Here is a 14,650-nt window from a genome sequence, read left to right as displayed (position 1 = left end):
CAGAACAGATTTATAGTAGAAATTAAGTGGAGTTTTTTTAGTCTTCATGGTAGTTTTACCTCAGACAGTTATATCGGGAAAGAAATGAAAGTTTATGGGAATTAAAATTTATAGTGAAAATTACATGAAAATCATGGAGTTAAGGTATATTTGACTAGAAAGTTTATTTGCATAGATAGCCATGCTGCTGCAGCTGCTAAGTTGCTTCAGTCGTGTCCAACTCTGTACGACCCCATAGATGGTAGTCCACCAGGCTCCCCCGTCCCTGGGATTCTCCAGGCAAGAACACTGGAGTGGGTTGCCATTTCCTTCTCCAGTGCATGAAAGTGAAAAGTGAAAGTGAAGTCGCTCAGTCGTGTCCGACTCTTAGCGACCCCATGGTCGTTAGGCTCACTGCAGCCCACCAGGCTCCTCCGTCCATGGGACTTACCAGGCAAGAGTACTGGAGGGGGTTGCCATTGCCTTCTCCGGCATAGATAGCCATAGCGAGTACTAATTATATATGCCTTCTTCTTTAATTAAATAGAACTTCTTTCTTATTTCAAGTTATACATACTTACCGTTAGACATTACTGAATATAGATAAGCAAAAAGAAAGTATTTTTGCCAGATGTTTTAATACGCTTGCATTCCTGATACATTTATATTTAGAAGCATCTTATAAAATAGGTCTATCAATTTTCTATTTAAGTTTAGGTTCATTCGGCATGAAGTTAAATTGATTTGTATCATGGCTTTAAATTGTGGGCCTCTGGAAGATTTTTCATATTGGTTTGTAGGCTTTTGTTGAGCAGCAAATAATCGTCTTTCCAAATCTTCTAAAATTCATTGACTACATTTATTTACTGTTAACTCATCTACACGAAGAAAAAGAATTTCTACAGTTCTGTTGGTAAGTGCCTCATGAGAAATTAACTCTCAAACACAAAAATAGCTTGTTTAGCAAGCAAGAAGGCAAACACTGTTTAATTACCTTGTGGAGTCAGAGGACAGACTCACTGACTTGACCTGCACCCCAGTGCTGCAGCTGTGAGGTACATTCTTGAAACCTACAAGTTTTATGTAGGACTTTTGAGGGCTAGATGCCATTACTTTCTCAAGGTTTATCTTTACTAAAATTCATTGAGGAAAAACACATCTGACACAAATAACCCTGGATCTAAGTTGGTTAAACAGTTGTGACATTTAAAGTGTTATTTACATGAATTGAAAACGACATCCTTGTAGAGATGAAATGACTTTTGGTCGGAAACCAATTCTTCCCATCATAGCCATTTTTCAAAAAGCTAAAGCAAACTGGCAAAACGTGCTGCAGAAATTTGAGATTTATTGTCACAGTCTGTTCAAATGATTCCCCTCCTTTCCTCTTCCTAAACTTCAGCATTTTCTTTAGGACTATCCAACATATTTGAGGGATTTCAAACCATGGTAAATACACTGGATGAGGAGAAAACCTCTAGTGTATTTAAATTTGTCTATACTAAGCAGTTTACAATAATTTCTATTAGTTCCTTAAGTATCATTTCATGCAGAAAGGAAAAAGTCTTCGTCATTTGAGTTTATCGATTTGTCAGTATTTGGGAGATGTATCATGCAACCATGGATTTGAATTTGCTGTTTATTTCACTTGGCTATATAAATAAAAAATAATGTTACATAATGTAGAGACATGATTGTTTTATACAAACAAAATCATCTTAAACTGAAAAGATCTGATACTTGACCTTCATCTTAAATTATAGCAGATGAAAATGTCAGTTGCCTCTGGTGGATTAATAAAGCCAAATGTCAAATGGGAAGGTGATTATAAGCTTTAATTATGTGGTTTTACAGGGATAGGTTTCTTGAAAAATCAAAGCTTTAATAATGTCTATAATTGGAAAATTCTTTTCATCATAAGGAAGTACAATCACTCTACATCTGTGCAAAAATCAGAAATTTTATTCTAAGAAATGAAACTAAATACAGTTTCATTGTGTGTGTATTTATTTTTTAATCAAGTGATTGATTTTTTTCTTAATAAAACCTGAAGTCTCTTATTAAATGTGCAATGGGTCTGGGTGCTAGACTTTTATTTTTTGTGTTGGTCTATGCTCAAAATTCTCCAAGCCAGGCTTCAGCAATATGTGAACCGTGAACTTCCTGATGTTCAAGCTGGTTTTAGAAAAGGCAGAGGAACCAGAGATCAAATTGCCAACATCTGCTGGATCATGGAAAAAGCAAGAGAGTTCCAGAAAAACATCTATTTCTGCTTTATTGACTATGCCAAAGCCTTTGACTGTGTGGATCACAATCAACTGTGGAAAATTCTTCAAGAGATGGGAATACCAGACCACCTGATCTGCCTCTTGAGAAACCTATATGCAGGTCAGGAAGCAACAGTTAGAACTGGACATGGAAGAACAGACTGGTTCCAAATAGGAAAAGGAGTACATCAAGGCTGTATATTGTCACCCTGCTTATTTAACTTATATGCCGAGTACATCATGAGAAACGCTTGGCTGGAAGAAGCACAAGCTGGAATCAAGATTGCCAGGAGAAATATCAATAACCTCAGATATGCAGGTGACACCACCCGTATGGCAGAAAGTGAAGAGGAACTAAAAAGCCTCTTGATGAAAGTGAAAGAGGAGAGTGAAAAAGTTGGCTTAAAGCTCAACATTCAGAAAACGAAGATCATGGCATCTAGTCCCATCCCTTCATGGGAAATAGATGGGGAGAAAGTGGAGACAGTGTCAGACTTTATTTTTCTGGGCTCCAAAATCACCGCAGATGGTGATTTTAGCCATGAAATTAAAAGACGCTTACTCCTTGAAAGGAAAGTTATGACCAACCTAGATAGCATATTCAAAAGTGGAGACATTACTTTGCCAACAAAGGTCCATCTAGTCAAGGCTATGGTTTTTCCAGTGGTCATGTATGGATGTGAGAGTTGGACTGTGACGAAGGTGAGCGCCGAAGAACTGTGGTGTTTTGAACTGTGGTGCTGGAGAAGACTCTTGAGAGTCCCTTGGACTGCAAGGAGATCCAACCAGTCCATTCTAAAGGAGATCAGTCTTGGGTGTTCTTTGGAAGGACTGATGCTAAAGCTGAAACTCCAGTACTTTAGCTACCTCATGCGAAGAGTTGACTCACTAGAAAAGGCCCTGATGCTGGGAGGGACTGGGGGCAGGAGGAGAAGGGGACGACAAAGGATGAGATGGCTAGATGGCATCACTGACTTGATGGACATGAGTTTGACTAAAGTCCGGGGTTGGTGATGAACAGGGAGGCCTGGTGTGCTGCCATTCATGGGGTCGCAAAGAGTCGGACATGACTAAGCAACTGAACTGAAAACTTTAGGATATAAAGAACTGTATACCTTAAGAATCTCTGCAGCCCTGTAATTAATGATTAGTGAGTTTCTGTTAGAAATAGTGAAAACTTTGGAAACTGTCACAGTTTCTAAGTTCAATTTATAAATCCATTTTCAATATGCAGTTACAGGTTATGAACAAAAAAGGAGGATAAGATCAGTTAGAGATGAGGGAAGGGATGGTGAGAGCAGGTTTGAGGAAAATGAGGAAGAACAGGGTTTATTGCTTTTGGTTATTGCAGGTGTACCTCCATAGCTATTATGAAACACTTGCATGCTCATTCATTTTTTAATGGAAGAAATTTTGAGGTAGGTATCCTGAGTTGTCATCCTAAATTCTATCCAAGTATGTTGAACATACTCAAGCTCACTCAAAAGAAACAGTGGCTGGAATTTTACAGTAACTAATATTTCATTGAGTGTCTAGATATAGATAACTGGGATTTTTTTATTTGCTTGTTTTTATTTTTAGGATTGGTTTGAGGTAGTCAGGGGGACCTCCATGATGGAGCAGAGATTTTGTTCAGTTGTTTTTGGCTCAATCTCACAAAATAAATTCTTTCAGTTAACTGGTGATTGATTACCAGGCAGCTTAAAGTTAATTGATTTTAGGTTTCATAATTAGCCTTAAGTTTCTGTTTCAGGTTATGAATATAGGTTTACTGTAATGAATCTGTCAGAAACACTAAAGTGTATTAATCATTATTAATGGCTAACTCTTAATACTACTGAATATGTTTGATTTGATGGTGCTGGGCTATGGAGCTCTTTATAATCAAGACTAGAGGTAATGTTATAATATATGTATTAAAATGGGCACAGATAACACAAGGAAGCTTTTTATAAACGTAGCCATCAAATTGTGTTACTTTAAAATGAGCTAGAAAGTCATTTATGGAATTGGTGATCAGGTCTTAGATATGGACCAAAAGATGTATGTTTATTAGTTTTTAAAAGAAAAAAATTGTTTTTAAACTTCCTGCAAATGTCTATGGTATTATAATATTTACAGTTAGTGAGATTCTCTTTATTTGTAAATTTAGTTTCATATTTTAACAATTTTAAACATACTGAAAATGAAAGTTTTAGCAATAGAGGGAGTATATTTTTCTCTTCTAAATTTTCCATTTTTTGCTGTTGTTGTTTAGTCACTCAGTCTATCCAACTCTTTTGCGACCTCATGGACTGCAGCCCACCAGGCTCCTCTGTCCATGGGGTTTTCTGGGTAAGATTAGAGGAGTGGGTTGCCATTTCCTTCTCCACGGGATCTTCCTGACCCAGAGATTGAATCCGCGAGGTCAAGTTGGCCCTTTTCTGGTTGAGCTGATTGTTAAATTTTCAGGAACTTCGTGAGCTGGTTGTTAAGCACAACTAGTATTAAAAATTAATTGAAATAAATTATGTTAAATAAAGATAATAAAAACTCGAAAGTTATTGCTGCCTATTCATTATTATCTATGCTACTGAGGTTAGTTGATTGTATCTGAATGGTAATCACACTATATTATAATATGCAACTGTGTATCTCTTCCCAACTTGGTGCTCAGTGAGTTCACATTTGATGGCTTGAAACTGGTCATGGTGGGAGCGTTTACAACACAGAAACTGGCCGATGCCATAAGTCACCTTTTGTTTTTCTGAGGAAGGCATGGGTGAAGACATGCTAGCACACCATATCATTGCCTGCAGTTTGCTAGCTTTTGATTTCCCTGCTGCTAGACCCTCCTTCCGTACTCTGTCCAGAATAACCCACCAAGCTTAATTTTCCTAGACAATAAAAGCTGAACATGGTAAAGGAAGGGATGATGTCAGAAGAATGTGGTAAAATATAGTTTTTGCCATTTAGTAACAAACAAATTTAGCATCTTTGAGCCTCCATTACTTTATGCTTAAAGTAAGGCAGTCATCTCTTTGTTCTGCCTACCTATCAAGACTTTCAAATTAAAATGACAATATGCTAGTGTTTGTGAAAGTGCTGTACACACATAATTTTTTTATTAGTAGTAAACACTTGCTTCAGCTTTTCACTTATTGACTTTATTTTACAAAGGCTTATAACTAACAGAATAGAGTTTATATCCTAAAATTGCTGCCCCAGATTTTTCACACTCTCACCGACCCCTGTATCAGCAAATGTGGCTCCAGTGCTTATGCTTGCTACTGGATGGCAAGCACCAGGTGGGTGTGCCAACACTCTCTCAGACAATGCCCACTGTAGATGCTAGATCATGGGACTTCTTTACTGTGTTCAGACTGTCCTCAATATTTTTGTTCTTGTTCTCTCTGAAAAACTGCCAATGGATCACAATGGGCAATAAAGATGAACCTTACTATCATCCTTTGTTGAGATTTGAAGGCTCTTGTTAAGATGCAAACATTGCAAGTAAAAATGAAAAAAACCTGACATATTAAGCCATTGTCACTTGTTGATATCTTGGTCAGAAATGGTTGGTGAAACTCCTGAGCCTTTGAGCTGGGTTGTAATTCAGTTGAATTTTAAGGAAGGACAAGTTGTAGATACACCGGGAACGCAGGGAAGGGGTGAAGACCAGGGAAGTGTAAACAAGAATCTGGACCCATTGGGTGGGAGTGGTGAAGGTAGACATAAGAGCCTTTTGTAGTTTTGCCCTGAAACAATGTCAAAATGTTTGTGTTTGGCATAGCATTTCCTCTTTTTATTCAGAATAGCTTTGCTAGAATACTTTGCTGTCATGAGTTTATTTGGCCTCTCAGATACTGCTAAAACACTCTTTTAATTTTTGATGGGTGACATGCCTTGATATTACCAAATTCTCAGTGACACCGAACTTTAGAACTCTCTGAAGAAAAGAAAGATAGTAAGAGTAAAAACATATGTTCAATTCAGTTCAGTCGCTCAGTCATGTCCGACTCTTTGCGACCCCATGAATCACAGCACGCCAGGCCTCCCTGTCCATCACCAACTCCCGGAGCTCACTCAAACTCATGTCCATCGAGTCAGTGATGCCATCCAACCATCTCATCCTCTGTTGTCCCCTTCTCCTCCTGCCCCCAATCCTTCCCAGCATCAGAGTCTTTTCCAGTAAGTCAACTCTTCACATGAGGTGGCCAAAGTACTGGAGTTTCAGCTTTAGCATCAGTCCTTCCAAAGAACACCCAGGACTGATCTCCTTTAGGATGGACTGGTTGGATCTCCTTGCAGTCCAAGGGACTCTCAAGAGTCTTCTCCAACACCACAGTTCAAAAGCATCAATTCTTCAGCGCTCAGCTTTCTTCACAGTCCACTCTCACATTCATACACGACCACTGGAAAAACCATAGCATTGACTAAATGGACTTTGTTGGCAAAGTAATGTCTCTGCTTTTTGATATGCTATCTAGGTTGGTCATAACTTTTCTTCCAAGGAGTAAGCGTCTTTTAATTTCATGGCTGCAGTCACCATCTGCAGTGATTTTGGAGCCCAGAAAAATAAAGTCTGACACTGTTTCCACCTTTTCCCCATCTATTTCCCATGAAGTGATGGGACCAGATGCCATGATCTTCGTTTTCTGAATGTTGAGCTTTAAGCCAACTTTTTCACTCTCCTCTTTCACTTTCATCAAGAGGCTTTTTAGTTCCTCTTCACTCTCTGCCATAAGGGTGGTGTCATCTGCATATCTGAGGTTATTGATATTTCTCCCAGCAATCTTGATTCCAGAGAATCACTAATTTCAACTTCAATTCATTTTGTTAATAAATACATGACATTTCACATGAGAAAGGTCTCATTTGCTCAACAACTTTCATTTAGAAGTCTCTTTTTGTACATAATTTAACAGTTTTCCTGCCCCTCCCTCCTTCCTCTTTGTTTTCCCTTTTCTTTGTTTTGTTTTTAGATTTTCTCACCTCTGTGAAGATTGTTGTTGTTGTTTATTTGCTAGGTTGTGTCTGACTCTTTGCAACCCCATGGACTGTAGCCCATCAGGCTCCTCTGTCCATTGGGTTCCTCAGACAAGGAGAGTGGAGTGAGTTTCCATTTCCTTCTCCAGGGAATCTTCTCCACCCAGGGATTAAACCCACATCTCCTGTATTGGCAGGCAGATTCTTTACTACTGAGCCACCTGGAAAGCCTCTCTGTGAAGATTATTTTGCCTTATTCACAATAGTTAGAAACGTGTACTTGAAAATAACTGCAGTATCCTGCCTAATCATTTACCAGGCCAGCTTCCATCATAAATTGTTATTTATTAGATATGTAGCGGGCCAAAGTGCGTAACTGTTGTAAGATGAGGAGACAAACACAAGAAAATTATGATCCCCGCCGTCATTCAGGGGTGATGATTAAGTCAACAAATTGACACACACTACTCATTAGCCCTCCAGCTACAGTTAGTTCATTCCACAAATAGCACATTGCTGAGGAGTTTGTACTATGATATGTTGGGTGTTGTTTGAGTGTCTGTCTTATCATTCATAGATCATTTTGTAGAGGCTGGACTTCAACAAACTATAAACTTTTAATATCTGGTTATTTTAGGGAAATTTCTTCCCACCTCTCTCCTTCCCGCCCTTCCTTTCAGATTTTTATACTTTTAGTATAGAATGTTTAGCAGTTTTCTTTTTTTTCCTCTCTGGGAAAGATTCTACCACCATTCCTAATCCTTTTAGAAAAAGCTATAGTCATGTCAGTTCAGAGGTGTTGATGTTTTATACAGTTGAGTTCTGTGAGATATGAATCTCTGATATTCATAGAAGATGCCTTACTTTATTCTCATATTTATGCGCGGCTCTTTTCCACATGCTAGAAAATTTGAAACTTTATCTGATTTCAAGTCTACATTGGAGATCAAGTTAACAGTTATATCTGTTTCTCCTCTCTTTATTTTAGCTGGACCAGACCAATTTTGAAGAAAGGATACAGACAGCGCTTGGAATTGTCAGACATATACCATATCTCTTCTTCTGATTCTGCTGACAATCTATCTGAAAAATTGGAAAGGTATGTTCATGAACATTGTTTATTAGTTGAAGAGAGAAATTAATATTATTAGAGACTAGAGAACTACTATTGGAGGGCCTAATTCTTAAAATGGGGTATTTATAATAGGAACGTCCTATTTTCTTGATGAAGTCTTGATCAATTAAGAATTAACCATAGAAGGGATGAAAGAAAACCATTTCCCTGGGAAAAGATCTTTTTTATTTTTTGAAAAATACATATTTGAATTCTGAGAAGCTATCTGTCACTTAAAGAACATTAAGTGGATTTTGTGAAGACCGGAACAACATCTTTATGAAGCAAGTTGTGTATATTTGCCTCTAGAATCTTAAATCGTGATTACAGATATGCATACTCAGAAATCTTAGGGTAAAGGCAGTTGGATGTCAAGAATATGTAGAAGTTTCATATTTTTGAGCACATGTTGAATGCCAGGTATGGTATCTCCTCTTAGCCTCTCTGTAAGGAAAGTATCATTATCTCTATCTTATAGAAGAGCAAATTGAGGCTCAGAGAGATAAATTTTCCAGCTAATAAATGGCTGAGCTCTGGTTCAAACTTGGGTCCATACTCCCAGCTTCCCCAAAAACAGTGTTTCCCATTGTAAAGAAGTCTTCTTTTTAAAGGGTATTGGTTACAATCCTTTTGGTTGCTAGTGACGGGAATCCAATCAAGTAGCTTAAGTAAATAAAAAGAGGAAATGTATTGACTCATGTAGTCTATCTGTGTAAAAGCTTAGGGACAGAACTGCCGTTAGGGACTCAGTGGAACCAGGAACTGGTTTTATTGTCTCAGATTGGCTTCCTCCATGCAGTGGTCCTCAGAACGCTTTTTTCATGTCTTTACAGACCACTGAGGAAAGAGTCTTTTTTCCAAAAGTGAAAAATCCCAGAAACTTTTGAGTCACATGCTTACTTCTTGGACCAACAACAATCTGTGAATGAGCTGGACAGAGTCTTGTGCCAGCAGTACAGGATCTGATACCAGATGAGGGGGAAAGGGAAAGGGACTTGGCAAAAAAGAAAGAGAAGCAACTACTTTTTAACAGCACCAAAATAAAATAGTCGAGTAGACTTATAATTCGTTTATTTTCATTAAACTCATTGAATTTCTTTTGAAGTTTCAAGGCAAATAAGGTGTTTAGCCTTATTGTTTCTTGGTTTTATTCAAAGAATTAGGATAGTGGAAGTAGCAGATTCACATTTCCAAGATCAAGCACCAGCTTCTATTATTGAGCACTTAGTATATTTAAGTGCCATTAAGGCAGTATTACTTTTGTTTTTTGTTTTTGTTTGGTTCGTTCTGGTTATGATAAATAAACAGAATAAAGTCTAGAATAGAGTCTGTCCCTCGGTAGATCCCCTATGGATACCAAACTTTATGGATGCTCAAGTCCCTTATACCAAATGTTATATTATATGCAAATAACCTACATATATTTACTTTCAGTTCAGTTCAGTTCAGTTCAGTCGCTCAGTTGTGTCCGACTCTTCAACCCCATGAATCACAGCACGCCAGGCCTCCCAGTCCATCACCAACTCCCGGAGTTCACTCAGACTCACGTCCATCGAGTCAGTGATGCCATCCAGCCATCTCATCCTCTGTCGTCCCCTTCTCCTCCTGCCCGCAATCCCTCCCAGCATCAGTCTTTTCCAATGAGTCAACTCTTCACATGAGGTGGCCAAAGTACTGGAGTTTCAGCTTTAGCATCATTCCCTCCAAAGAAATCCCAGGGCTGATCTTCAGAATAGACTGGTTGGATCTCCTTGCAGTCTCCCTTGGACTCTCAAGAGACTTCTCCAACACCACAGTTCAAAAGCATCAATTCTTTGGTGCTCAGCCTTCTTCACAGTCCAACTCTCACATCCATACATGACCACAGGAAAAACCATAGCCTTGACCAGACGGACCTTTGTTGGCAAAGTAATGTCTCTGCTTTTGAATATTCTATCTAGGTTGGTCATAACTTTCCTTCCAAGGAGTAAGCATCTTTTAATTTCATGGCTGCAGTCACCATCTGCAGTGATTTTGGAGCCCAAAAAAAAGAAAGTCTGACATTGTTTCCACTGTTTCCCCGTCTATTTCCCATGAAGTGATGGGACTGGATGCCATGATCTTCGTTTTCTGAATGTTGAGCTTTAAGCCAACTTTTTCACTCTCTACTTTCACTTTCATCAAGAAGCTTTTGAGTTCCTCTTCACCTTCTGCCATAAGGGTGGTGTCATCTGCATATCTGAGGTTATTGATATTTCTCCCGGCAATCTTGATTCCAGCTTGTGCTTCTTCCAGCCCAGCGTTTCTCATGATGTACTCTGCATATAAGTTAAATAAGCAGGGTGACAATATACAGCCTTGACGTACTACTTTTCCTATTTGGAACCAGTCTGTTGTTCCATGTCCAGTTCTAACTGTTGCTTCCTGACCTGCATATAGGTTTCTCAAGAGGCAGATCAGGTGGTCTGGTATTCTCATCTCTTTCAGAATTTTCCACAGTTTATTGTGATCCACAAAGTCAAAGGCTTTGGCATAGTCAATGAAGCAGAAATAGATGTTTTTCTGGAACTCTCTTGCTTTTTCGATGATCCAGCAGATGTTGGCAATTTGGTCTCTGGTTCCTCTGCCTTTTCTAAAACCAGTTTGAACATCAGGAAGTTCATGGTTCACGTATTGCTGAAGTCTGGCTTAGAGAATTTTAAGCATTACTTTACTAGCATGTGAGATGAGTGCAATTATGTGGTAGTTTGAGCTTTCTTTGGCATTGCCTTTCTTTGAGATTGGAATGAAACCTGACCTTTTCCAGCCCTGTGGCCACTGCTGAGTTTTCCAAATGTGCTGGCATATTGAATGCAGCACTTTCACAGCATCATCTTTCAGGATTTGAAATAGCTCAACTGGAATTCTGTCACCTCCACTAGCTTTGTTCGTAGTGATGCTTTCTAAGGCCCACTTGACTTCACATTCCAGAATGTCTGGCTCTAGATGAGTGATCACACCATCATGATTATCTCTCTAGATTACTTATAATGCCTAATAAAATGTGAATTTTATGTAATAGTTGCCAGCACATGAAAAATTCAAGTTTTGCTCTTTGAAACTTTTTGAAAAATTTTTTTTGGTGAATATTTTCCTTCCCCCGTTGGTTGAATCTACAGATGTGGAACCTGAGGACATGTAGGGCCATGTTAGTAGGTGCTTAGTAAATATTTGTTGAATGAATAAATGATGATTGAATGTGAAATGGCTGACATTATGCAAAAACCTGTAACACTGCTGCAGGGATAAAATATATAAACATAATACATTGTAGTTTTATCAGCAAGTTCAAAATAATCTAGTAGATAGTGAATATCTAAGTTCTAAATGGATGCTGAACAAAAGATTAATCACAGTAGGACTAGGCTACTCAAAACCTGTTTACTCCAGGTTTATTTTTATCTGTGGCTGAATAGAGGACATATACCTGAATTTGTAGTATTATCTGGTCTAACATTTTTTTCTCCTCAGTTTTCATTGTCTTCATATCAAATGTACCCACTTTTTTCCAATTCAACAGCTGTGTGCCAGCATAAGTCCATAAACCCTATTAATATTTTTGTCTTTGGGGGGTATTTCTTCTTTCTTCTCTTATGTATTTTTTTTTAAATAAAAGTTGTTACATAGAGTTTATTCAAACATTTTGGAAGAGTAACATACACTTATGGTACTTTGTAACTCTCAGTTCAGTTCAGTCAGTCAGTCATGTCTGACTCTTTGCGACCCCATGAACCGCAGCACACCAGGCCTCCCTGTCCATCATCAACTGCCAGAGTTTACCCAAACTCATGTCCACTGAGTCGGTGATGCCATCCAGCCATCTCATCCTCTGTCATCCCCTTCTCCTCCTGCCTTCAATCTTTCCCAGCATCAGGGTCTTTTCAAATGAGTCAGCTCTTCGCATCAGGTGGCCAAAATATTGCATTTTCAGCTTCAACATCAGTCCTTCCAATGAATACCCAGGGCTGATTTCCTTTAGGTTGGACTGGTTGGATCTGGCAGTCCAAAGGACTCTCAAGAGTCTTCTCTAACACCACAGTTCAAAAGCATCAATTCTTCTGCGTTCAGCTTTCTTTATAGTCCCACTCTCACATCCAATCATGACTACTGGAAAAACCATAGCCTTGACTAGATGGACCTTTGTTAACAAAGTAATGTCTCTGCTTTTTAATATGCTGTCTGCTGCTGCTACTAGGTCGCTTCAGTTGTGTCCAACTCTGCTGTCTAGGTTGGTCATAACTTTCCTTCCAAGGAGTAAGTGTCTTAATTTCATGACTGCAATCACCATCTACAGTGATTTTGGAGCCCCCAAAAATAAAGTCAGTCACTGTTTCCACTACACCCTTGGAAAGTGACCCTGCCTCATATTTCGAAAACTGATTTGTGACAAAGGCCCTCAGGCAGTTACCCTGCAGTTGAAGTAAATTGGTCCATCTGGCTCAGTTTGTGACCTTGGATTTGAACTCTGTGTAACTCTCCTGTGTGCAAACCACACATCCATTTCATGAGTATAACTCAGCTACGTACTTGCTAAGTATAAAATTTCTTCCCTTGTGATTCAGCTCTTGGTGTTCAGAATGCTTACTGGGTCTAACACAGCATCTACCCTCACTGCCAATTCCTTCATGTTCCAGGAGTACAAGTCCCATCCACTAAAAAAAATTCTGCAGCTTTGTTTTCCCCCTCAGATCGCTACCCCATTCTTTTTTTTTTTTTTTTAATTTTTTTCATTGTTAATATTCTCTGCTCTCCTGGTTTCTCCACTTCTCCTCCTTTCCTTTACATCCCAGCTCCCTGACTATAATTTTTGTGTTTACCATGTTATTAAAATGATGTTGACCATGTTCACCAGAGGTCTCTTAATATGAAATATAATGACATCTTCCTACCATGACTTCAGGGTTGACCACTTCTTCCCACCTTGAAATCGTTTCTTTGGTTTATGTACCACCTGTCTTCCTGGTTTTCTCATCCGACTCATTCTTCCTTTGAAAGAGGCAGATTCTGCCTCCATATTTTGCTTCTTACCCTGTTGTGAATCACTGCATGACATGGAAGGGAGGCAAGTACTGTGTGTGAGTAAGGAGTGGAAAGAGTGTGAGCAGATAGATGGATGGCATAGAGTTTAGGCATGATAGATAGTAAGCTTCTCAGGAAAGCGAGTGTCCATGTACAATGCCCATGATTGCCAAATCTGCCTTCATATCTCAGATGTGTGAGCTTCCTTTGGAATAACTTAGAACACCTCTAATAAAGGTAGATGGATAGTAATGAGAATTTGTTGTTCAGTTGCATCTGACTCTTTTGCAACCCCATGGATTGTAACCCACCAGGCTCCTCTGTCCATGGGATTTCCCAGGCAAGAATACTGGAGTGAATTGCCATTTCCTTCCCCAGGGGTTATTCGCAACCCAGGGATTGAACTCGAGTCTCCAACTTTGGCAGGCAGGTTCTCTACCATTGAGCTACTAGAGAAAGCCAGTGATGAGAATAGCTGTTGAAAAAATGCAGAATCTTTATATAGTTCTTTCCTGTGAAATTTCTCATCTCTGTACAGTATAAAAAGGAAGATGAAGGGTAACATTTAGGGATATATTTTAACCACTTGGAAAGAAGAAGGTTTTTATTAACAGAAAGTAATGGCAAAACCTTAAATATAATCAGGTTATGGATGTATAGTATTTAAAGAAAAAGCAACATTTATTTAATACCAACCATTTTTCATACTTTTAAATTTCTGTTCTACCAGAGAATACAGAATTTGATTATATCCCAATTTTCCAAAGACTTTTATATGAAAGTGACATTTGATGATATTTGTTCCATACTCCTACATTTAAAAACAAAATCCAAATAATAAGTTTTTCTAATGTTAAATCACAGAAAAATCCACCTGACTTTTAACCTTGTTTTTGGTTTTATAGCAAAATTTTGTACAATCCACTACAGTTACAAATAGATAAAGAATAAGACGTAAAGGAAAAAATTAAGTATTTATTTTTCACCTTGTTCCAAGCATGGTTATGTGTATTCATAAGAGTTGTATTTTATTTATCCAACTCTCACATTCATTGATTTTTAGAATCCCAGAACATTTCTTTAGCATATATAATGTGGACTTGTCATGAAGTCAACTCCTTGAAAATTAGTGTATGGTGGAGCATTGAATTCAGCCAAATATCTGCCTGAGATAGTGTTGGAAGCTCCCCCACAAGTTTTTGTCTCTCTGGTCACTTGGGTTAATCTCCATGGATGTACTTGTGTGAATAAAACTATGTTAAGGGAAATAGAGAATTCAAATATT

General features: G+C 38.5%; 1 protein-coding gene across 4 annotated transcripts in view; it reads left to right on the top strand.

Moving 5' to 3' along the window:
- CFTR (CF transmembrane conductance regulator) overlaps window positions 1-14,650 on the top strand; it is a 247,652-nt gene that overhangs the window by 65,173 nt on the left and 167,829 nt on the right. For all 4 annotated transcript variants that reach the window (XM_070787791.1, XM_070787789.1, XM_070787792.1 and 1 more), the window contains exon 2: window positions 8,203-8,313. Coding sequence is in view for 2 of the 4 variants with exons in the window: in XM_070787789.1 (XP_070643890.1) it covers window positions 8,203-8,313 (111 nt within the window). In the remaining 2 variants the exon portion in view is untranslated. The remainder of the gene's footprint in view (window positions 1-8,202; window positions 8,314-14,650) is intronic.

This window comes from Bos indicus, chromosome 4 (assembly GCF_029378745.1).
Source record: "Bos indicus isolate NIAB-ARS_2022 breed Sahiwal x Tharparkar chromosome 4, NIAB-ARS_B.indTharparkar_mat_pri_1.0, whole genome shotgun sequence".
Lineage (NCBI taxonomy): Eukaryota > Metazoa > Chordata > Mammalia > Artiodactyla > Bovidae > Bos > Bos indicus.
Note: the sequence above shows the minus strand (reverse complement) of the source record. Positions and strands in the feature narration are given on the sequence as shown.